We start from the raw sequence: 23,612 nt of genomic DNA, 5'->3' as shown, positions 1-23,612 counted from the left end.
GTGAGGGGGAAATCTCAGAAAAAGAGAACCAAAGAAAAGAGAATGAACCTCAAATTCTGTGCGTAAACTCCATGCAAATCTCTGGCGGACCCCTGAACCACACATGTGCGGGGCAGACTTCAGATAATGATAAAAGAACTGAAATGAGATTTGAGCTGCTGCCTAAAACACAATGTAGTTTGAGGCCAATGAAGTTAAATGCCTGCCAATGCAAACAAAATCAGCACTCTCTTCAGAGGAATATAACAGAACTCAGAGAGTAAACACTGAAAACATTCAGTTGTACACAATCTAAAATCACTCAGTATTTGAAGAACCTGAAAAATAAGACTCTTTCTCTAGAGAAAAGACAAACAATGGAAACCAACTGTGAGATGATTCAGATGTTGGATTTAGCAGAATTTTAAAGCAGGTATAACTATGTTCACTAAAGCAAAGCAAAAGCCTGCTTGTCATGAATAAAAACAGGAAATCTCAGCAGAGAAATACAAGCAGAGTAACATATACTATCATTAATGACTCACGTTCTGAAGACAAGTAAGATGGGAATTAGAAAACAACTCATATTCAAAAGTATCTCTGTTTAGGGGGAGATTTTTATTTCAAATGACTTTTATTTGTACCAAAACGAAATTGAAAGTTGCATGCTGACACTATAGGTAGGTAGTTTTTGCTCTTTGGAAGACTTGACCAGAGAGAAGTCAAAAGAATTTAGGGAAGTTTGGTGGGGACATTTTGCATATAGGTATTTTCATTTAGTGAGAATGTGAAAGATAGAGTTTTCTGTCTGGTATTCCTGGTATTCAACCAGGTCTGCTACTAGTTCTTAATGGATCAAATTCTTCTCTCAGAAGGTAGAACAGATGCTATGAAATATTCTTGCCATACATCTAAAGGAGACAGGCTGCAGAAAATAGCCAGTGACTCTACAAGGAGAAGAGTGATGTTCAGAGAGAAAGCATAGAGGGCATCCAAGTCTTGTCTTTTGAAGTGATTCTCTCATGGAATTACTAAATGAAGTATATGGAAAGGATAATCTCAAGCCCATTTTGGATCTCACACTGGTTCCTTTCTCCCTTGTTTGGATAATTCTACATATTGTGAGATATGTACTTTAGAAACAGAGACAGCTTCCCAGCTCCAAAGGTTCCTGGTATTCTCAAAAGCAGGACATGATAGGAAAGGGCACAACTTGCTTCCTGGCTAAAACAACAGGACTCAACTCACAAAGAGTGGCAATAAGAAATGTTATCAACAAGACTGAAATTGTTTGTTTTGGAAATGGAAGTCACAGTTCCTCTGGGGCAAGAAGTGTGATTATTTAATTCAATTAAAACAAACAATGCCCAAAGTAAGAAAATAAAAGCTCTCAAAGAGTATTCTTAGCAACTTTGTAATGCATACCAACTAAATTCAGTTTTCAGTGTTAAAATGGACTAATGACTCTTTGACCTAAGACCTGAGTAGTCACTCAATCAGAAACAGAAAAAAAAAAAATAATAATAATCAGAAAAACTATAAAACTCCTCTTTTTATCATAGTTTTCCTACTTAAAACTTAACCACCAAATCATCCAATGATGTAAAATTCTAGAAACTACAAAATTCCTTTTTAAAATTTATTTTTTGTTATCAAAGAGAATGTCCAGAAACATTGAGTACTAAAGATCTGTTCATGGCATTGTTTTACAAAAGTTCCTAATGGAGTGTGAATATTTTATTTTCTGATGTATCCTTCACTTATTAATGATGAGGTGGGTGAACTGATGCAATTACTTAAAAAAAAAAATCCAGACAAAAACATCCATTCTCATTCTGAATCTGCTGATTGGAGTGAATTCAGTGGTTACAACAGCACCACTGGCAAAGGATCAACCTCCTGACGTAGGGAGCTATTCGGGGTCTTCTCATTAGGTCACAAAGGTCTTTCAGATATAGGCACCATGTTTGAAGTCTCACACAAAATGTCTGTGTCACTTAAATTACACAATGTGGCAGTGTTTGTCTCATGGGGACATAATCTTGAAAGAAGGGGCAAAATAGAAAACAATCTGTTTGTATGTTATATGTGAGTACATTATTGGACTGTGCATGAGTTTAAGGGCATTGTGGCCCTTGTTAAAGAGTAATTCCACCAATGAAGCATCTGTCAGTTCCCAATTGCTCCTGATGCTTGAAGGTGTCTACTCATTTCACCATGTGTTGTAAGGTCAGGGCCTTCTTCATCTACTGTTTGGCTCAAATGGTTTTAACTGAGTTTAGTTGTCCTTCTCTTCCATCTAAGCTTTACTTCTCAGCCTCAGGATATGTGGGGTACTTGACCGTTTCTATCTTCTCTCGGACTTTGTAGGAGGGATATAGGCCCGTCCTTCCCAGTTTCCTGTTGACACCTTTAGAATAGCCATCCCAATGATTTCCAGCCACACCAATGATATCTCCAGGTTCCATGGGGATTTCATCTACAGTTCGAGGTTGGTGAGGATAAATGGCAATCTGGTTGTGGGCATTTTGGCCCCCAAAATAGTAGATGTCATCCAAAGAATGGAAGTTTGCAGAAGCATCAGGATGAAGTGTTTGCATGATTTCATAAGCGACTCGACAGACCTTGGGAAAGAATGAAAAAAAAAAATGTATTAGTATACATGAGATCTTCTTCATAGCAAACTGAAGGCCCTTGACTAAACAGACTAAGACTAGAACAGGACTACGACCGGGAGGATGGGAAGTAGTAGATTCTAGTCACAAGTTTTTACTCTATTTGCTCTGAGATACGGTACAAATCATTCTTCATCTTTGTGTATCTTTTTTTTTTTTTAAACATATAAGATTACTATAGCTATGGTCTTTGGGAACAAAATATAAACTACAACGTACTTTAAGAAGATGAATCAGTTAGTTTTAATGAACATTTATTAAGAGCTTCACAGTACACCTCGTGTTGAGCACTGGTTACAGAAAAATGAGTAAGACATAGTTCGTGTCCTTGAAGAATTTAAAGTTGAGGATTAGGAATATAAATACTTTACACAAACGCTGCTGCTCCCTTCCCTTCATTCAGTCTCAATCAAATGCATACTCTCTTCTGCTAGATTTGGACTTGATCTCAGAACTCTTCTCAAAAGAAATTCATGTAATTATTGACAATGAACTAGCTTTGGCAAGTGAGCTAAAACATATCTGCCATTTCTGTTCTAGAGTTTTAAGTGTCCTGAGTAGATATAAGCATTCGAGGACTGAAATAAGATGTGCTAATCTTTGGTGAAGATGTATCTGCCTGATGCATGTAAAGCTACTTAAAAGATTCCTATGTCCAGAGAATATCTACCATGCCCACTGGATGGCCACTGAAATTCCACAATCTGAGATTCACACACTGAATCTGATGCTTGGTGATAAAGTTGAACTATAACTATTTTCATAGGGGGATAGCATTTTAAGCAATTAAAAAATATGTTCATTATAGAGCAAATGGGTTTCAGGAACTTCTCTAAAAATAGGTGAAGACAGAAGAGAGAATGCTATCATTTTGCTTCTTCCATTATACATTGTGAACAGAGAACTCAAGTCATATTAAAAAAAATTTTTTTTCCCTAAATCTCCAGTTGTAGTTGTCTCAGTTAATTAAGCTTTATTGTCTCTATACCAATACTTTTGCATTTATTTAAAATGATACTACTAACAGTAATTGTTGACCTGCTCAGTGGAGCAATTTAGGATTGCCCAACAGTCTTTTAAAACTCTGGTATTTTTGAGATCAAAAGTGAGTGGAGACACTCATCCTTAATTGTTATGAGCAAATGAAATCTGATTAGGTTAAGCATCACCTTAACTTCTTAAAGAATCTGAATTTCAGGAACTTGAGGGATGCTTTTCAAATGCTATATGTAACTTGCAAATGAAACTAAGTTTAGACAATATTTAAAATTTTGCAAATATGGACTAAAATACAAGGAGAATCAGTGACCTGCCCAAATTCTAGTGCTAGAATTTCAACTAGTCATAGAACGAAGACAATGACTTTACTTGTAAGTTTCTACTTCATTAACAAACTAACTTTATATTGGGGATGCCATGGTACAACTGAGATCACCAGTAGAATACTGAGACTATAGCAAAATGAGGGTCAAAAAGGTTTGGAATGGGAACGCCAAAGTCAGCCAAAGGCCCACACAGGGCAAGCAAAATCAAGTGGAGCATCTGGGAAGGAAGAAACTAATTAAAACAAAGCAGCTCGGACAATAGCCAAGTATAGTTAACAGTGATAGAGGCTAATATTTTCTGAGTTTTTGCTGTCGGACATTGTTTGTAGGTATTATTTAATTTAATCCTCTAAGTAGCCCCATACAATTCTATCATACTCATTTTAGAGGTGTCAAAGTTCAGTTAAGGAATCTGCCCAAGGTTACACTATTATTAAGTAGTAGATTCCAGTTTGGAACTCAGACAGTTTGTGTATGTTTGTAAACTCCTAAGCATATTTTGTCTTGTAGATCCTGTTCTCCATGTTTGGATTATAACACCAGAATGGTAAAACATAGGGCCAAGGCAAGCCATGGGCAAACCTGACAGTTGTTCCCCACCACCCCCCACCCCCGAGCCCCTCCACTCACTCTTCAATTATATCTAGCCAGGAATGCAGGAGCTTGCACTGCCCTTGGGAGGACCACAATGTCAGTGTGGCAACAAACCCTGATGTAGCTCCTCCTCTCCACTATTAAGTGTCTCAGTCTCATAAAGACACTGCCTTCAGTCCTATACCCTTAGGGACCTGCTTTCTTTGGGGGATAATCCTAATAATCAATATATATTTTGGTATCCACAGTTGTTGCTGTGTCAGCCTATGGATAACATGTATTTTCTTCAAAGAAAGAAAAATGAATGGTAGAAATTTCAGACACTGAGATGGGCCAATATGGGGACCTTTATCCTTTTCATAATAATGGTAACCCTATGAGTTGGTTGCTGTTATTATCCATATTTTACAGCAGAAGAAACAAGCCCCAGAAATATTAAGTAGATTTCAAAAAAAAGGGGGGGAGGGATAGGGGAGGAAGGAGCTAGTAAATGGTAGAGCCACAATCACAGTTCTTTTGGGCTCTCAGCTGTACACTAAACTGTCTTAGGATAAGAACCTAGTACTGTGTCTGCCACATAGTAGGAGCTCAGAAAGAGCTGTTGAATGAATACTGCTTCATTCATAATACTAGCCTAGCAGTGAAGATACAAGTCCATGAGTGGTATTTAATCCCCAAGATCCCATATAACATTCTTTGTAGTTAAAAAATTTCTCTATTTTAGCCATCGGGAAAATTACTGCAAAGGGCTAGAAAGAGTACTATAATGTTGATGTTTGCATTTAATTACCCTAGGCTTCATCACTAGGCTTTACTAATCCAAATTGTGTGGCAGGTAAATGAAGGCTTTCAGTTGATATCAATACTCAGTTTGATACTAGACAGGTAGCATGATGGATGCAAACCCTCTGGCTTACAAAGCAGTGGCTGGCCATATGTAGTAAGTTTCATTTCATTTATTTCATATCAGTGTATCATTTAGTACACCACTAAGCACACAGTAATGGGTAAGAGCAAAAATGTTGCCAAAGAATAAAACACAGATACAACTGTATTAAACCAAATAAATAAATAAGGAGAGGAAGGTCCATTAACCTGAATTTTATCCCTGAGGAGTAACCAGCTGAGTTTATATGAGACTCCAAAGCCTTCTCAGAGCAGATGGGATCTTGTTTTGTTGTCAAAATAGATGGGGCTGGGAGATCTCCTAGTGTGAGAAGTTAGAAGTAGTTCTGGTCTCTTTTGGTGATGCTGAGAGATCCATGCACTTTTCCTACAAACTATGTTGTTCTGCTATTTGATGAGAGAACAAACAATATCCACTGTTGTTTCGTGGGCCATACCTCAATGCCAGAGTCATCTGTCTAGAATAAAATGAATGTAGTATATGGTTTTTCCCTTTGGGCTTTCCAACATCTGATTCGAAGTGTAATGAGGCCAGTTGTGTTATGTGTGGATTTGGAATCAGACAACGGAGAGTGCCATGAGTATGTTGTATTAAGTGTGAAAAAGGGAAGTGTCACAGGGGGGAAAAAAGTAAACTTGTCCTATGGTGATTTTAATGGTTGAAACTACTGAAAAATGTTGACTGCTTCTTAAACAATGCTGTTGACCCAAAGCCTACTTTAAAGTGAGCATCTATGACAATGTCTGTAATCTGATTACAGAGTAATAAAAACTGATTCAAAAATCTGATAAACAATAATAACTTCTGTTATTTCACCAACTTCAGTTTCTTTGCTTCATATTTAAGACAGTTTTATTAAATAGGAAAATAAGTGACAAAGTAGATGCTTTGGGTATAGGCAACTTCAGTAACACAGAACACGATTACAGTATTTGGTAGAATAGTTTGGAATGTGATTGCACAGCTTTCAAAACTTACTTGATGTTCTTGGAAAATGTTAATACTGCCTCTAATTTTCAGATTAAATCCTGAGGATTGTTTTCTTCAATTTATGAGGCTTTTAGAACAAACTTGGTTTTGAGAAACAGTTCTGATGAAGGGATTCAGAAAACTAAGTGCAACAACAGTAACAAAATTAGAGCATAGAGTCATATTATTGGCTTAAAAAAAATTTTTTTTTTCATTTAAGGAGAGAAAATTCCCAGATCCCATTTATGAATATAAAACCAAGAAAACTTAGAAGCCCTGAGACTGAGGGGGATGGGTCCAAAGCCTTATAAGGAATCCCGATTAAGGTGCCGTGACAGTCATGCCTATAGTTTCTCAAACATCAATCAAGTCTTGCATTTTTCCTTTGGGCATGACATTTCATTCTTCCATTGTCATTTACAGTCGTTCATGGTCAACACATAAACTCTTTCTCACTATTCTCTTAAGCTGTAATAGTGCTCAAAGGATAGTTCACAGGAGACAAAACTGTCAAAGCATTATGAAGAAGATATTAAACTTGTTGTCACTTTCTAATAATCTCTTGGAATATCAAGGAAAGTTTGAGAGTTGGTTGTTCATATTTTATTCTGGGCTGAGATTTGATTCCCAGTATTTTATTCTTTTGTCACCATTTTGGAAGTTAACATTTTAGTCTTCTCCCATTTTCTAGTATGCCTATGGCATATATAGGAACATCTGCAGGTTAATTTCCCTAAAGTCAACAAGTACATAATTTTACTTGCACTTGTTAAAGCAAATACTATTACTTATCATTTACCCTTTGGGAATGAAGAGCTTTTGTTCCTGAAAATTTATATTATATGGTGATGTTCTCTTTCAGTAGCTAAATAAAATAGAGTTGAGGTGGCATGTTGGCACAGAGAAATTAAAATGTTGAATGTTACTGGCTACTCTTCTCAATGAAGAACGGTTATACCCGCTCAATGCACATGATTATTTGGTGGAACCTAAGCATTGCCCATGAGCACAAGCAGAAGTAACAGAGTCCTTGACTATCATGTTTCTCGCTCCTCCTAAAACATGAGACTGTATGGTCTGAAATGGGGCCATGTGAAAAAAGCTTGCTAAAATAAATACCGTAGAGTCTCTCTAACAGGTAAAGGTATTCCTATACCTTTCCCTACATAAATGACAATAGCTACTAACATTGTATTTAATACATCACTAAGTACTTCTCAGTGCTTTACATATAACTTTTAATCATCCCCAAAACTCTATATAGTAGGTGCTACTACTATTTTACAGGCAGGGAAAAATAGGTCAGTGACATTCTAAGTAATCTGTTCAAATGTCACCCAGATATACTAAGTGGTCAAAGTTAGATTTAAACCCAGACTGATCCCAGAATCCATGTTGTCTCAATCTTGTTCTCTGCCTAGAAGTCAATGGCTTGGCATTTTGATACTATCCGTGACTTTTTCTCACACTCCATTGGCGACTATGATGAGACATTTCTGGGGCAATTTCAAACAATTCCAATTTTGGATTATGGCAAGAGAACTTCTACAATCAAGCAACCAATTTCATTCACACTGTAAAAATAGTGAACCGTACCAAACCCATTTTTTTCTAAAAATATTTTCAAAAAATGCTGGAGTGTAAGTAAGCCCAAAGATTTATCAGTGAATGTGGAATTATTCCAATCTCAAAGGCTACAGCTGATAGTCATCAAGAAAGGTATGTGATGATGGCAGTGATCATGTTTAGCAAACTGCTACTCATCATGTAAGTGTATTTTTACTGTTAAACTTTTAATTCTGAACCCTAACATAAAAACTTCTGAGATATTCAAGTCTATTTTGGGATACAAGGTATTAGTTTGAGTTTTGCTTTGGTTCAAATGAATAAAAGTTATTTTGGATGAACCCTTACTTGTCAAGCGTTTTTAGAAACAATATAGTATATGCACAAATCTCATTCCTTTGGAGAGAAAAAGTGCTCTGAACACCACTCTTTCTTTTTTTTTTTATTTTTTTTATTTAAAAAAAAATTTTTTTTTTCAACGTTTATTTATTTTTGGGACAGAGAGAGACAGAGCATGAACAGGGGAGGGGCAGAGAGAGAGGGAGACACAGAATCGGAAACAGGCTCCAGGCTCCGAGCCATCAGCCCAGAGCCTGACGCGGGGCTCGAACTCACGGACCGCGAGATCGTGACCTGGCTGAAGTCGGACGCTTAACCAACTGTGCCACCCAGGCGCCCCACCACTCTTTCTTCATATGAACAACTTCTCTGAACCTGAGGTCTGGAGAACACACTGAAGTTGATATTATTCACAAAATAGAACAAAGTAGTATAAACAATAATACGCCCCTCAAGCTTGGACGGATTTCCACTATCATCAAGTAAGAGAAGTTCTGATTTCTGGGTTGAAGTTAGAATCATGAGGTTGTATGAATCAAAAATTCTACAGCACATCCTTGAAAAGAAAAAAAAGATTTTCTTTCCAGAATGAGCCTAATGGCATTATTAAGAGCTGGAAGAAGGAAAGCAAAATACAGCACATCCCTATAAGTCTCTGTGCCTGCCTACATGTAAGGCTGCTCAATGTTCAGACATGTATATATTTATTTCATTTTCCAGCTTTCTGACCACAGCAGTGATTCTCAATAAAGGCGATTTTGTCCTCCCCACTGCTGTGGGATATTTGGCAATATCTGAAGATATTTTCAGTTGTCACAACTTGAGATGGGGGTGCTATTGGCCAGGAACGCTGCTCAGTATCTTACAATGCCCAGGACAGTACCTCACAACAAAGTACCTGACTATAATGCTAATAGTACCTAGGTTGAGAAACCCTGGACTTTAGATAGGCCTAAAATCTAGGCCTACAGAGGAGGTGCTCCACTTGGGAAAAATGACCCTTGATTCACTTATTCAAAACAATAAGCATTCAAAAATGTGTATAGAGGTAGTTACTAGTCATTTGCACCTGTTGATCAGGTGGGCACCTAGCCAGATTCTCAGTAACAGTTGAGAGAGACCAAGTAATTATAACTCCTCCTGTCTACCTCCTATGAGAATAGAAAAGGGAGCTTCTCAAAGATGGAATCCTCATCCCAGTTAGGAAAAAACATCAGCAGTGGGTGCCTTCATGGGAACTTGAAGGCCAAGGAAATTTTCTGTTCTGATGAGGACTGCTGCTATGTGGCTTCTGTTCTGGGTAGCTGTCTCTGGGTAGGTTGTATTCTTATTCCATACTGAAGGAACTCCTAGTCTTTGCTGAGACAGGTATCTTTCCAACAATCATATCATTGTCCCATTGTGACAATGTGCATTGTCACAAAATTAAAAAAAAAAACAACTGTCCATTTCTTTATACTCTCTGAAGTATATTCCCATGAAAATGATGCGACCTTCCTTTTCACATTTTCTTTTCTCTGCTTCTTTTAAGCTTTTAGGCATACATTTATCTTACATGATCTATATTTCTTGGTAATTATTCTCCAATTATTTCATATGAGTATTTTGCTCACTAGATTCTGGACCAGGGTAAGATCTATATACTCAATCTCTCTGGAAATCCCCTCTGCACCTAATATAATTCTGAGCACAAATAGTCATTTAACAGCTTGTTGAATGAACTAACCAGTAATATGCACATAAATGAGAGAGCAGAATAAAACCAACGATAAATATTTCTATGCTGATATTCCACTGTGTATACAAGGCTGATTGGGCCACTCACAAAAACAAATACACCAAGCCACTACCATACAATTATCTGCAACAATTAAACTCAAAAGAATGATTACAATATGGTATTGCTTAAATTTAATGTATAGTTTCTTGCATGGTAGAAATGTAATAGGACTTGAAAAAGAATTACATTTACTCTTTATTTTCTATAAAGCAATTGAGTGAGACACAATGCTTGGCATTTCAGTCTCTCAGTATCAGTGCATCGATGTGTAGAAGTGGATGGATTCCGGCTGCATACTGACTGTATGCAAAATCAGAAAGTATTAAGTAAGTGTACTTACTTGCTATTTCAGTTCAATGCTGTGAACATGCCAAGTACTTTAAACAACTCCAGTAGCGGCTTCAGCAGAGATGTATTCAACCATTGCTGGCAAGCAACTAAATACTCGGTGTACTTGAATAGCTACTTTTTTGCAGGGGAAGGGGATGGAATTTCCCCATTCTTTCACAAAAGGGATTGTTCCCAAATATTAAGAAAATTACATCTGAGTCATGATAACTTTAAACACACACACATACACAAACCCAAGAACTTCCTGAACTCAATATGACCAAAAAATACTGACCACTTAAAAATACCCTGCTATCACTTACCTGGGATGAAAAAGTACACACTAGGAAGTCTGCCTGGGAGAGAAAGTGTATATCCAGGATCACACCCCGAAGCGAATTTTCTGTGTATCGATTGTGTAGTCCGGCTGACCAAGAGATAGAGTTATCACTAATAAATTCGTAAGTGGGGTACCTGTAAAAAAGAAATAAATTTTTACATAGTCACTGAAATCACAGTACTCTATCAGGATGTAGTATCTTATCAGGAGGAGGCAGAACTCCTTTGACCAAAGCTCTTTTTTCTAACAGTAAGGAGAGCTTTAATTATGGTGTTCAATAGAGTAGTTGATGACGCATCTCTGAATCCATCAGTGGGATAGCAAACATTCTGGAGTATGTTACATGTTATTGGCACATCATATAATATACACGTACATGTATCAAAATGACCCCTCACGTATCAAAATTCGTAAGAGTTGAAGGCTCCTTATTTTCTTTGTAATGAGTGACTTCTATGAGGTTTTTCAAGCTGCCTTCACATTTGGCCATTGAACTTTTCCTTTAGAATATAAAAATCGTGATTAAATTTCATTTAAATTTTTGACTTAGAATTTGTGATCATTGATACTTATCTCCCCTAACCCCCATCCTCAAAGCACCATCTTACCAACAAAAATAATCGAAAACTAGTTTAATTCATTTATAAAAACAAATTCCTTGTAGATGTCAACTAAGCAAGATTTTGGTAGTCTTGAGATCGGATATGTGCTTAAAAATATTAAAACAGGATATCTTTAAAAAGCCTACCATATGTTCAAATGATTCTACTGTGAATTAAGAGGTTTAATTATACTCTAGTATAGAGTGAATACATTTTCTTAGTGCATGGGGTAGATCTTCAGAGTTAAGTTGCAAACTTTGGGACTTACAAGAAAATGGGCTAATAATCGTACCTGCTTTATATAGTTTTGTAGGAATTAAATACATTAAGCAATGTAAAGTGCATAGAGGAGTCCCACACATGTAGTAAATGCTCAGTAAATATTAGCTGTGATTGTTAAACATTCTTCTGCGGATATCCAGCTGGTCTTATTCCTTACTTCCTTTAGATCTCTGCTGAAATACAGCCTTATTAGTGAGGACTTTGGCAATTTCTATCTCTTTCACCTGCTTAACTTTTCTTCATGACCTTTATTATCATTTGACATAATATGTATTTACTATTTATTTACTGCTTGTATCCATTCCCACCTCCATCATCCCTAAGTGGAATGTAAACTCTATAATGAGGCATTTCATCTGCTTTGTTCAATGTATTATTCTCAGTACCTAGAAGAGAATCCGGAATACAACAGGATCAATGAATATTTGTTGACAGGGTAATAGTTCCTATTTATAAACCCCGAACCATCAAGAGTCAGTTTACATGTCTGTCTCCCACACAGTATTCCCCAAAGGTCGGGACTATACTTTTCTTGGCATCACACAATGTTGTGTGAGTAAATACATGCTATATCGGTAGTACTCACTACCTATGTCTGGGACTTCTTCCTCAGCCCCTAACAGCTGCTTCAGATTTCTCTCCATTTCACAGCCACCAAGGAGCTTCTTCTCATTGCCTCTAATGATGACTGTGACGGCAAAGTCTCCGAATGCTGTTTCAGACTGGTAATCAGTGTTCAGATCCATTTGGCTTCATTATTTTTGACATTTTACCCTCCTCAGCCCTGAATCAGGGAGGCGAAGGAAATGTCACATTTGTTCTAAAAAGAAAACAACCCCAAGGACTTTTAATGTGATTCTTGTGGAGCTGCATATCCAGGTATGGGGCAGAAACAGCAACAAATAAATATGAAAAGGCCGGAGGAGAGAGGAGAGGGAATTGTTAAAACACACCAGTACAATTTTTATCCTGAATAGAAACTAACTCTGTCAGCAAGGTTTGGGTGCTGAATGAAAAGAAAAGAGTGATCTTTTTACTGAGAAGTGACAGTAACTTTAATGCCCTTCCTAACTTAAAGACCCCTCCCTAGAACCAAACCAAAAGAACACCTAAGTTCCTCAGGGCTCATCTGTATGTGCAAAAGACTGCTTGATGAAGGATACTGAGTTTGGAAAAAGAAACTGAAACAAAGTAAATAATGGAAGAGGGAGACTTTGCATCTCCAATAATGAGCATGGAAATTTTTGCACAAACATGCTCCTTTCTTGTCTTTTGCCCATAAGTATGTTGGCAGAGGAATTCTTTTACTGTGAGGTTGTAGAGATTGGCAGTGATAAAAAGAATATTTTTTTCCTCTTCCACCTTATAAAAATTTGTTTATATTACTCACAAAGGACTAAGTTAAAGTTATAAACTGACAACACATTTTCTTTTCTAAAGTCTTTCTCCAGGCTGAGGGAGATACTCTTCATGATTTCACTGCACCTGGTATACAACTCCTTCTGGACATCCATCTAACTATACTGTAATTATTTGTTACACGTATACTGCCCACCAGTTGGATACTCCTGAAAAAAAGGAGCAGCATATTATCTCCTACTTCTCTTTGTATTCCTAGTGCCCTGTAACTGTATCTAGCATATTACAGTTCAATAAAATAATGAAAAAATTAACCACTCTTTACGGCTGAGCCTTCATTTCACAGGGCAACCAAACACTTAACAAAAACTTTTAAATAAGTTTTTCTTCTTTTTTTTTTTCAACGTTTATTTATTTTTGGGACAGAGAGAGACAGAGCATGAACGGGCGAGGGGCAGAGAGAGAGGGAGACACAGAATCGGAAACAGGCTCCAGGCTCTGAGCCATCAGCCCAGAGCCCGACGCGGGGCTCGAACTCATGGACCGTGAGATCGTGACCTGGTTGAAGTCGGACGCTTAACCGACTGCGCCACCCAGGCGCCCCTTAAATAAGTTTTTCTTGCCTCTATTTACGTAAATCAAACTAAGTTTAGGAGTGCTCATCTAGCATTTTTGATAAAGAACAAACTACATATGTAAATATTTACCCTGGGAGATTTTTAAAGACTTGTTTCTTCTCCTGTTTCACCCCTGCTCCCAATCTCCACATCTTAGGATACAATGTTGGATAGACAACTTTAATAGTTCTTACTTCTTTGCCAATGAGTGTGATTTAAACACTCTACCAGTGAATTACCTAAGAGAGTTATCTCCACATTGGCAATGGTTGCCACAGTCAGTGGGATGCGGGTGCCAAAATCTCACGGATGAACTCAGTCTTAACCTAGAGAAACCTGAGGTATGATACCAAGCAGCAAGACATTAACTGCTCATTTTCACACAGAAGCCACACATATAAAGCTAACCTTGACCGCTTTTACAAAAGATAAGCTACCCAGAAAATAGATTCTCCTCTGACTGTGTGAATTCTATGTATCATTTAACCATCATTCTCAGTTCTTTACCCTCTTGAAGCACAAAGTATCATAATGACCCTGTACTCAATATACTGTGATGAGAGATTCAGTCATGCTTCTGGTCTCCTAAAACAATGGCAGAGCTTTTATGATTTGCTTAGGTTTCAAAACCAATCCTGACAGGTCTAAAGCAGAGTTAATTCAGAGTAGAAAAACACAGAAGCAAAATAATGAGAAACAGCATCTACATTCCTGAGAAGATCTTCAAAATGACTCAGAAAATTAAAATGAAAGGACTTGCAAAGAGGTAAAAAAAAAAAAAAGTGCATAAAATGCTGCTGCAACATTTCTAACAGAATATGGGAAAGCTGTCTATTGAACTACCATAGACAGAGGAGATAGTAGCTGCTGACCATGAAAAGGAAATTCAAGTTTTACTAGTCCCATAATCGTGGTAACTACTAATGCCAACTGTACTGTAAGGGTTGCTTAATACAAAAATACCATGCTGTACTATGGATCAAAGTTGTAAGATGCCCATATCCTTTTATCTAAATATTTCCAAAGCCTGAAACCTAGCTTAAGGAAATAATGTGGATAACTTTAGGAACACACTGTAGCATTATTTATAAGAGTAAAAAACTGGAAATGACGCAAGTGTCCAATATTAGAATGAGCAAGTAAGCAATGGCACATCCATACAGCAGGTATGTAGTCATTAAAGGGGACATTTAAGATAATTAGTTTTTTAGTGACCTGAGAAAATGGATCCATTGCTGTATTAAGTAAAAAAGAGTTCAAATTATATAGAACAGGATCAACTACTAAAATGGGTAACTATATAAATGACTAAAGGGAATATATCAACATTTAAATAGCTGTTTCCACTGAGTAATAGGACTGTGGGTATTTTTTCTTGCTTGTATAGTTACCAACTTCCATATCGTCTAATAAGCATGAATTATTTTGCTCATCAAGGGAAAAAAAACAGGAAAAGCTTGTGATGCTTCAAGAACAAGTAAAAGAGTAGATAACATTTTAATATTTTTTCAATTAAGCTACAAATTCAATCTGGTATTTTAAAATGAAGAAGCATGGTGAACTATTTCTACTCTGCTTCTAGATATCAAACTGGAAAAGTATCTGTGAAAATTTTGTATTGTGTTTTCTGCCCAGATGTTCATTTAATCCTTAACTGTAAGTATGTAACTTGGCTTACACTTGACTGATGAATTTCATGGTCCTGTGTATGTCAGTGAGAGAGTGAGAGTGAGAGTGAGAGAGAGTGAGAGTGAGAGTGAGAGTGAGAGTGAGAGTGAGAGAGAGAGAGAGAGAGAGAAAGAAAGAATATACTCATAGAGGGAGTCTTAAAAGAAAAAGCGACTTATATCCAGTTTAGATTCTTAGGAGGGAGAAATAGGATTTAAACTATTATCCAATGCTTCGAATAAACATCTACAGTATAGTCCTCACTTCGAATTTGTTTTTCTCCCCAACCTCTATTTGTGACATAAGAAATGGACCAAAGAATAAATAAATTAAAAAGTCACTAGCTTAAGTGATTAACATCTAATAAAATGTTTTCAAACTGATGGAATTGAAATAAACATAATTCAGTACTTACTGGGCACTTACTAGAGGTAGTTACTGTGTCTAAAGTACTTCTAATCCAGTGAGGGAGACAGAGGTAAGCAAGTGCTAAACACCAAGTCAGAGCGATGCAGACAGGAGGGACACTTCGGGATTCAGGGATGATTTCTGGAGCAAACAGTGTCTGAGCAAAGCTAAGAACACAGATTCTTCTCCCTCATTCCTTTCTTTCACATATTTAATACATCCCTTATTTATTAATAATAAGTAAAGGCCAATTCTAGGTTCACCTAGATCCTATGATAAATTCCCAATTAGGATCAGTGTGTTTATGTGTTTTCTTAACCCCCTATGTTAACCCTATAGTAGCACTATTCATACTGTAGAGTATGAGTAATTGTCTGTTCCCCCACTAGATTGGGAATTCCTTGAGAGCAGAGTTATCTTGCTTATCACGGAATCGCCAGCACCTAACACAGTGCCTGAAATATAGGCATGCTCTATAAATGACAGATTACTGTTTTACTGTTCAATACATACTAGCAGTTCTTACTCTTCCACTTATAAAACTTATCTTCTGATTCTTTATTTTTCTTTAATATAACTTCCAAGTTCCAGAATTTTTTTTATAAGATGAACACTTACACATATTTAAAAAAAATTTTTTTTAACATTTATTTATTTCTGAGAGACAGAGAGAGACAGAGCATGAACAGAGCATATGAAGGGGAAGGGCAGAGAGAGAGGAAGACACAGAATCCAAAGCAGGCTCCAGGCTCCGAGCCGTCAGCACAGAGCCCGACATGGGGCTCGGACTCACAAACCACGAGATCATGACCTGAGCCGAAGTCAGACGCTCAACTGACTAAGCCACCCAGGCACCCCAACTCACACATATTTTACATACGTTTCAGTTGCCCATTAATTGCTAGTGAAGATAGTGAGAGCAAAAAGGCAAGCACCTGGTATGTTTTATTGCTATCAGTCCTATAGAGTTGGTTAGAGTTCTGGACTGAATGTTTGTGTCCCCCTAGAATACCTATGTTTGAGCTGTGATAGTATTTGGATATGGGGCCTTTGGGAGATGATTAGGATTAAATAAAGTGCATGAGAATGGGGCCCTCATGACAGAATTAATGCCCCCACAGGAAGAGACACCAGAAAGCTTGCTCTCTCTTCCAAACACACAGAAAGGTCATGTGAGTACACAGCAAGATGGCAGCTGCCTACACACCAAGAGAAGAGGCTTCAGAATGAAATATACACCTTACTGGCACCTCAAATACTCTTTGATTATATTAACAGTCACAAAGGTACACAGTTGTTTGAATTAAAAAAAAAAAACTCCAATAATTAGTAATAATATTATAACAAGAATGACAAGTCATGGGAATTAAGGATTCCTTTCAACTGAAAAAGAGTCCTGGTCTAGAATCACTAGTTCATTTAACTTACTTTGTTTTTGCCTCCTTTAATAAAGAAGGGTCATCCGTCGCCAAATATACTCTTCGTTTATCCACTTGCATTCTGCGAGAGAGAAGCTGAAAATGTTCTTCAACGTGTACCATGTATTCCTCAATGGGATGGAAGGCTGCTTCTGTTCCTACTTTGTCTGTACGTCTGACGTGTACTCTGGGGGGCAGAGGGAGAAAGTCAGACTCTGCTGATAATGTTCTGATCCTCTGATCCACTGTGTACTTTTAGGCTACTCAACTTTGTACCTTTATTTATGGTGGCATCACAGACATTTTAAACCAATTTTTTTTTTCATTTTTGCCATTAGAAAAATTAAAATGTTTTAAAAATTCAAACACATACATTCTAAATATATTTGCATGTTAACACAATACAAGGAGAATTAGAAAATAAGCTTTAGAAGAATGCTTTCTTATAAAGAAAGTAATTAGCATATCTAAGAACAGTAGAATAAGTGGAAGATTCCAGAGTTATACTCCATATAAGCAGCAAAATACCTACCAGCCTCCCAGAAAAAACTGGATATAACTTTTTAAGATTTTTGGCAACAAATGATACCAAGATTCACAGTTGTTATTACAGAATATTAAATATATTGTTTACAGCATTTGATGCCAACTTCTCTCATTCTTCATTTTACCCTGTATAGTTACTATAACTGCTAGCTTATAGAATTGAAAATTGTCTGAGGAAAACACAGACCTTCAAGAATTCTTCCTAATGCACAATCAAGGCAGGCAAACCTTTTAAGAATTCTTACTATTCTAAGTTCACAGAGACATTCTACCCCTTTTGTTATATGCATAATGAATTTCCTTTTGCTGTTTTTCATGCTGTCAAACACAAGTAGGTATTGATCTCATCTGTCCTATTGTAAAAAAGTTCTAAAACTATAAAACTGGGGACAAAGATTTACATTGTCCTGTGTTGACTTTCACAGTATTTTCCTCCCATCTTAGTGCTTTCAAAGTAATTGCAATGAAAATAATAATGGTCATAGTTTACTTTCATAAATTAAAACTCTCCTTAAATTTGCCCTTCCTGCATCCTCCCCACCCCTCACCAAATTACTAAACCACTATTTATATGTGGGAAAAAGAAAAAAGGAAATTTGTTTCCCTTTAGGCCATGGTATATAGGCAGGCCTTAGGTCGAGCCTAAGCCCAGCTTTTTATTGTGAATCTGGAAGGCAGATCTGTTTTCACTGCAGCTAATCTGATATCTTCATGGGTATCCTCTGCCTTCCAGACTACAGTCCAGATATGCACACCTTTATATTTACACATATCCTATCGTTGTTTCCTTCCCACATCCTTCTTAATCACTGCTTCTCTCTCAGGAAATTGGAATTGTTCACTGGGCTCCACAGGGATAAACAATTCCACTGAATTTCAATGAAAAGTTTATAAGAAGAAACACTCTTTGATACTGATTTCATCATGTACTTTCTTTAGCTCTAACATTTAAAATAAGGGTCAGTAACTTCTATCCATATGAAGACTAAGACACGAGGGAAGATGTTGGGTGGGAGATAGGAAAATGAAAATGAAAATAAAAACAAAGAAGAGCTGTAATAATGGAAGGAAGAATCAAAGGAAGAGGAGCATAGGAAGTACTGGCAGAGTACTACTGAGAAATCTTTTCAAGTCTCCAAGTACTACTGAAATTAGGCCTGGATCAAGAATTTTTAGAGGGGCATAATGGAGTCTCCATGGAAGACTCAGAATATTAGTCTGGTGAAGGATATGAGAAATCATTTTAATTTAATGTAAGTTTTTCAGACATTTAAGGAAACTGATGCTTCTGAAGACATATTAATGAACAAAAAGACAACATAAGGCAAGAGGCGGCTGGTTTCTCATACTTTTCAACCCAGTCCTCACAAAAGTAAAAGTTCTTTGTGTACTTGCCTGACTTTCACTACAGTTGACTCTTCAACAACATGGGTTTGAACTGTGCAGGTCCGCTTATACGCAGATCTTTTACAGTACAGTACTGTAAATGTATTTTCTCTTCCTTATGATTTTCTAATAACACTTTTTCTCTAGCTTATTTTATTGTAAGAATACAGTATATAATACATATAGCATTCAAAATATATGTTAACTGACTGTTTATGTCATTGGTAAGGCTTCCAGCCAACAGTAGGCTATTAGTAGTTAAGTTTTGGAGGAGTCAAGTTATACATGGAATTTCAGCTGCATGGGGGGTGGGGGTCAGCAGTCCTAACCCTGCATTGTTCAAGGGTCATCTATATCAAATTATCAAGCTCTTTCAGGGCAGGGAATGTGATTTTATTTATTTCCAATAGCACCAAATATAATGAATAAATGATTGAATGTTGTGTGGACACAAAAATCTAATTGTTTAGTATCATGTAAGTAGAAACCTTACATACCATCTTAGTTTTTTTTTAGTTTTAAACAAATGAGGAAAGAGTGGCAATCAATGAAGACCTGGAATGATCAAGTATGCTGCCCAAAGTCACACAACTTGTTAGTAGTAGAAGTTAGATGGGACCCCCAGATTCTTGAATTCGAGCACCCTTCTCTTTCATTCCAGCACACTACCTTAATGTACAAATAACTCAATTGTCTCTGGTACTGCAATTTTCTGTATTTGGCCAACTCTCAATATGACGTATGGTCCATGGATAATTAGGCCATGCCAAACTACAGGAAAGCTTCCAAGGAAAGTTAAGATGGTTTTTAGTCCTGGCTTTGCCTTTATTAACTCTGGAACTCTGGGCCGAGATTTTCTTCCCTTTAGTTTCCTAACCTATAAGACAGCTATCTCTACTCTTTTCATAGGACTGTGTTATAGGATCAATGAGATAATGCAGTTGAAGGTATTTTGGTAATTTAATTACTATCCTTTTACCTTTCAAGATCCTGTTTAAACACGGAAGCTATGAAGACTTTCCTCCTTCCCTGAACTCTCATAATAATTTTTATACTTCTCTCAGGGTATTTATCACATTCTGCCCATATAATGTTAGCTGTATATGTCTCTTTTCCAACAGACTGTAATAAGCTAGAAGGAGCCATTAAAAAGAAATTAATCTCTGTCCCCACAGTAGCAGGTGTTCAATAAATGTTCTGCAAATAAGTGAACAAATCAACACCTATATTAATATTAATCAATAGCTGACTTTATTACAAACAGTATATGCTACAGAATGTCATAGTCTAGCCTACAAGTCTATTTTTAGAAATGATTTTAGCATCAGTCTTTCTGAAAGGTAATATTTTACAGTGCATTTTTTCCACTGAACTAAAATCCTTCCTTTTATCCTTTTTATCACATCACTGTTAGGGCAGGTATTACCTTCCCTATTTACAGATGGAAAAATCAAAGCCCAATACTATTATTAAGTAACTTGGTCTAGAATTAGAAAAAATCCAGGAATATTACCTAGGTCACTTAAATCTCAGTCCAGTACTCTTTCCATTAGGCAAAGAACATTTTCCCATGGTATGAAATCTGCCACCCGGACCCAGGAAAATTCCTCTTTCCATAACTTTTTATGTATGTGTATAGGAGCACAAGCTTATGCACAAAGATGCTTCTTTGTATTCTTCTTGGTGGTAGGATTTCCTGATATATCTTCTTGAACATAAGCATGAGGCTGAATGCATATGTACATGGTAAGTCCCAAGTGGGCCAAGAGATAATTTTAAATAATAATTTTAACATTATCTTACATTATAAATACTCTTTTTATTATCAAAACAGCTTCCAGGCCAGAAAACAGAACACCAAAAAATGCAAAATAATCATCAGTGGTAATTAATGAAGCCTAACAAAAAGTACAATAGAAAAGCTATACATGTGATAGCTTCATCTCATGGTCTTGTTAGGATAAGATAGGAGTCATGTATAGTATCCAAACTACTCTCAATAAAATACAATTTTGTTGTTTTCCTCAGAAGAGACAGGTAATTTCAGAAATAAGGGTTTAATATATTTGTTGAATGAATAAATAAGCGAATGGGGGTAACAAAGTATGACAACTCAACTGTTCTCAGTGAACAAAGGGAGAATGATCTCCCTATGACCTAAGGTGAACTCTGGAACATCTGTTTTAGGGTATGGCTTGAAAATTAAACTATATCATAAAGTTCACAATATATTGTAAAGTACACATATCTCTGCTACTACAACATCACATTATGAGAGGAATAAATCAGATTCTTACCCAATAACTGGATGTTTGAAGCCAAGCTTCTTAGTAGTCTCTTCTATTTCCTTTTCCAGCCAAGGTTGTGGGCGGATCAAGTATTTGACAAACTGGGACACCCACCACACTGCAGGATCACCATGGACTCGTACAAGCCGATCTGCAAGGTCTTCTGGTACAGCCAGAGGCAAATATGGTGGACGAGGATGAAGACTGTCTACAATGGGGAGCTCAACCACCTGAACATTTTTGTCCTTTACTTCACCTGTGAGAATATCAAAACATATCATCACCACACTGTATTTCTCATACAATTACCATTGGAGAACTCACTCTGGATGCTTTCATCCTCATCGCAACTCTAAAGCAGTATTACAGACGCAGTTAAGTAACTTACTCAAGGTACTAGCACAAAAGTGACAGAGCTAAATTTCCCATTTAGGTTGGTCTGCTTCTCAAGTCCATGATCTTTTTTTTTTTTTCCCTGTCATAACATGCTGCCATCTCAACACCTCATACCGCAGATAAGGATGCACCCAGCACTCAAAGAATCTAATCAGAGAATAACCATATTGCTAGTGAACACAGCCAGCTAGGCAAAGTTCTGTTTTCTGTCATCATTTTTGTTTTTGAACCAGACAATAAAGTATTCTCAAAACTTCCAGATTGTCATTATAGCAAATGGCTTTTTCATTAATTTCATGACAGAGCACCATGACTCTAGAGATACCTAAAGATTACAATTATAAGCCAAGCAGTTATATCTTTTAAAGGAAAAAAAATGGTAATTCTAAAGTCTTTTTTTTTCTTGGCCAAATTATCTATTATGTTTTCAATGATGATAACAATAAAATTTATGTTGATTGTTTATCTGGACATTAAATTAAAATTAGAATAGAGATTAGATGCTAATTTTTGTAGATGATGATTAATTTCAGAATCCAACTTCTATATATCATTAATGATACTGCTGTTCTATCAATTTTATAATGCAATGACAAGAACAACCCAAAATGGGATAAGCCAGCAACTTTATTTTAATTACTTTATTATTTTTTTAATGTTTTATTTATTCTTAAGAGAGAGAGAGAGAGAGACAGAGCATGAGTGAGGGAGGGGAAGAGAGTGGGACACAGAATCTGAAGCAGGCTCCAGGCTCTGAGCTGTCAGTACAAAGCCAGACCCGGGGCTCGAACTCACAAGCAGTGAGATCATGACCTGAGCCGAAGTTGGACGCCCAACCGACTAAGCCACCCAGGCGCCCGCCCCTAAGCCAGCAACCTTAGATATCGAAGACCACATAGTAGTAACTAGAAGACATGAAGATACCAGGCAGAGAAGTTTTATAAATATAAAATGTACTGAATTAAAATTTCAATAACAGAAAATATTAACCTGAATATACAAAATAATTCCAGTTAATCACTGGACCATTAAAGAAAGAATGCACTTGTAGAGAATAAACCTAGAAGACTTTTAAAATGTATTCACCAGAATGGAACACAGTCCTCAAATTCTGTTTTTCTGCATATATGCAAAGTGTTTTATAGTAAATCTCATCATCTGGGAATGTAATCACTCAAACTACATGATTATAAGAAAGTTGGTTGGCATAACTAAAAATTAAAAACGTCTGGTTAATATTCTCTCTTTCTGACATGTAAAACTCATTTCAGGACTCTTAGAACAAAGCCCTTGAAACATGACATTTGTTGCATGAATAGATGTCACTAAAAAAATTTACCACCAGCACTGCAGTTCATCTGGGGTACTGGTTAAGACAGAGGTGGGCACCTTTATCAGACAAGATACTATAATTAAGAGTGTATGGGGAAAGAGTAACCTGCACTTTAAATTAAGCTCTAATAATCTCCCAAAGGCAAGAGAAATTGGGTGCTTTCTGTGATATGGACATGATAAGAGACATAGCACATGAATGAGAGGAAAAAAAGGAAGAGAAAACAGTTCTTTTTTATAAAAAGGAGAGAAAGAAAGAAACAATCTAACTTCTTTTATATGACCATAAATAAAAGCAAAATTAATAGGGCTACCTTCTTTTTGAGATTTCTTTCTAACACGGTTCTTCTTCTTCTTTTTTTTTTTTTTTTTTTAATGTTTATTTATTTTTGAAGGAAAGAGAGAGTGTGAGCAGGGGAGGGGCAGAGTGAGAGGGAGACACAGAATCCAAAATGGGATTCAGGCTCTGAGCTGTCAGTGCTGAGCCAGACGCGGGGCTTGAACTC

The 23,612-nt window shown here is 36.8% G+C and overlaps 1 protein-coding gene across 10 annotated transcripts in view; it reads right to left on the bottom strand.

Annotated features, from left to right (window-relative positions):
* Positions 1–1,599: 1,599 nt before the first annotated feature.
* Positions 1,600–23,612, bottom strand: part of FUT8 (fucosyltransferase 8) — a 308,814-nt gene continuing 286,801 nt past the window's right edge. For all 10 annotated transcript variants that reach the window (XM_040477408.1, XM_040477410.1, XM_040477412.1 and 7 more), the window contains 4 exons: positions 21,388–21,634; positions 17,169–17,345; positions 10,788–10,938; positions 1,600–2,603 (listed from right to left, as the gene is read on the bottom strand). In XM_040477408.1, the coding sequence (XP_040333342.1) occupies positions 2,286–2,603; positions 10,788–10,938; positions 17,169–17,345; positions 21,388–21,634 (893 nt within the window). In that variant the 3' untranslated portion in view covers positions 1,600–2,285. The remainder of the gene's footprint in view (positions 2,604–10,787; positions 10,939–17,168; positions 17,346–21,387; positions 21,635–23,612) is intronic.

The sequence above is a fragment of the Herpailurus yagouaroundi genome, unplaced genomic scaffold (assembly GCF_014898765.1).
Source record: "Herpailurus yagouaroundi ecotype Mexico unplaced genomic scaffold, PumYag 141, whole genome shotgun sequence".
NCBI classification, from domain to species: domain Eukaryota; kingdom Metazoa; phylum Chordata; class Mammalia; order Carnivora; family Felidae; genus Herpailurus; species Herpailurus yagouaroundi.
Note: the sequence above shows the minus strand (reverse complement) of the source record. Positions and strands in the feature narration are given on the sequence as shown.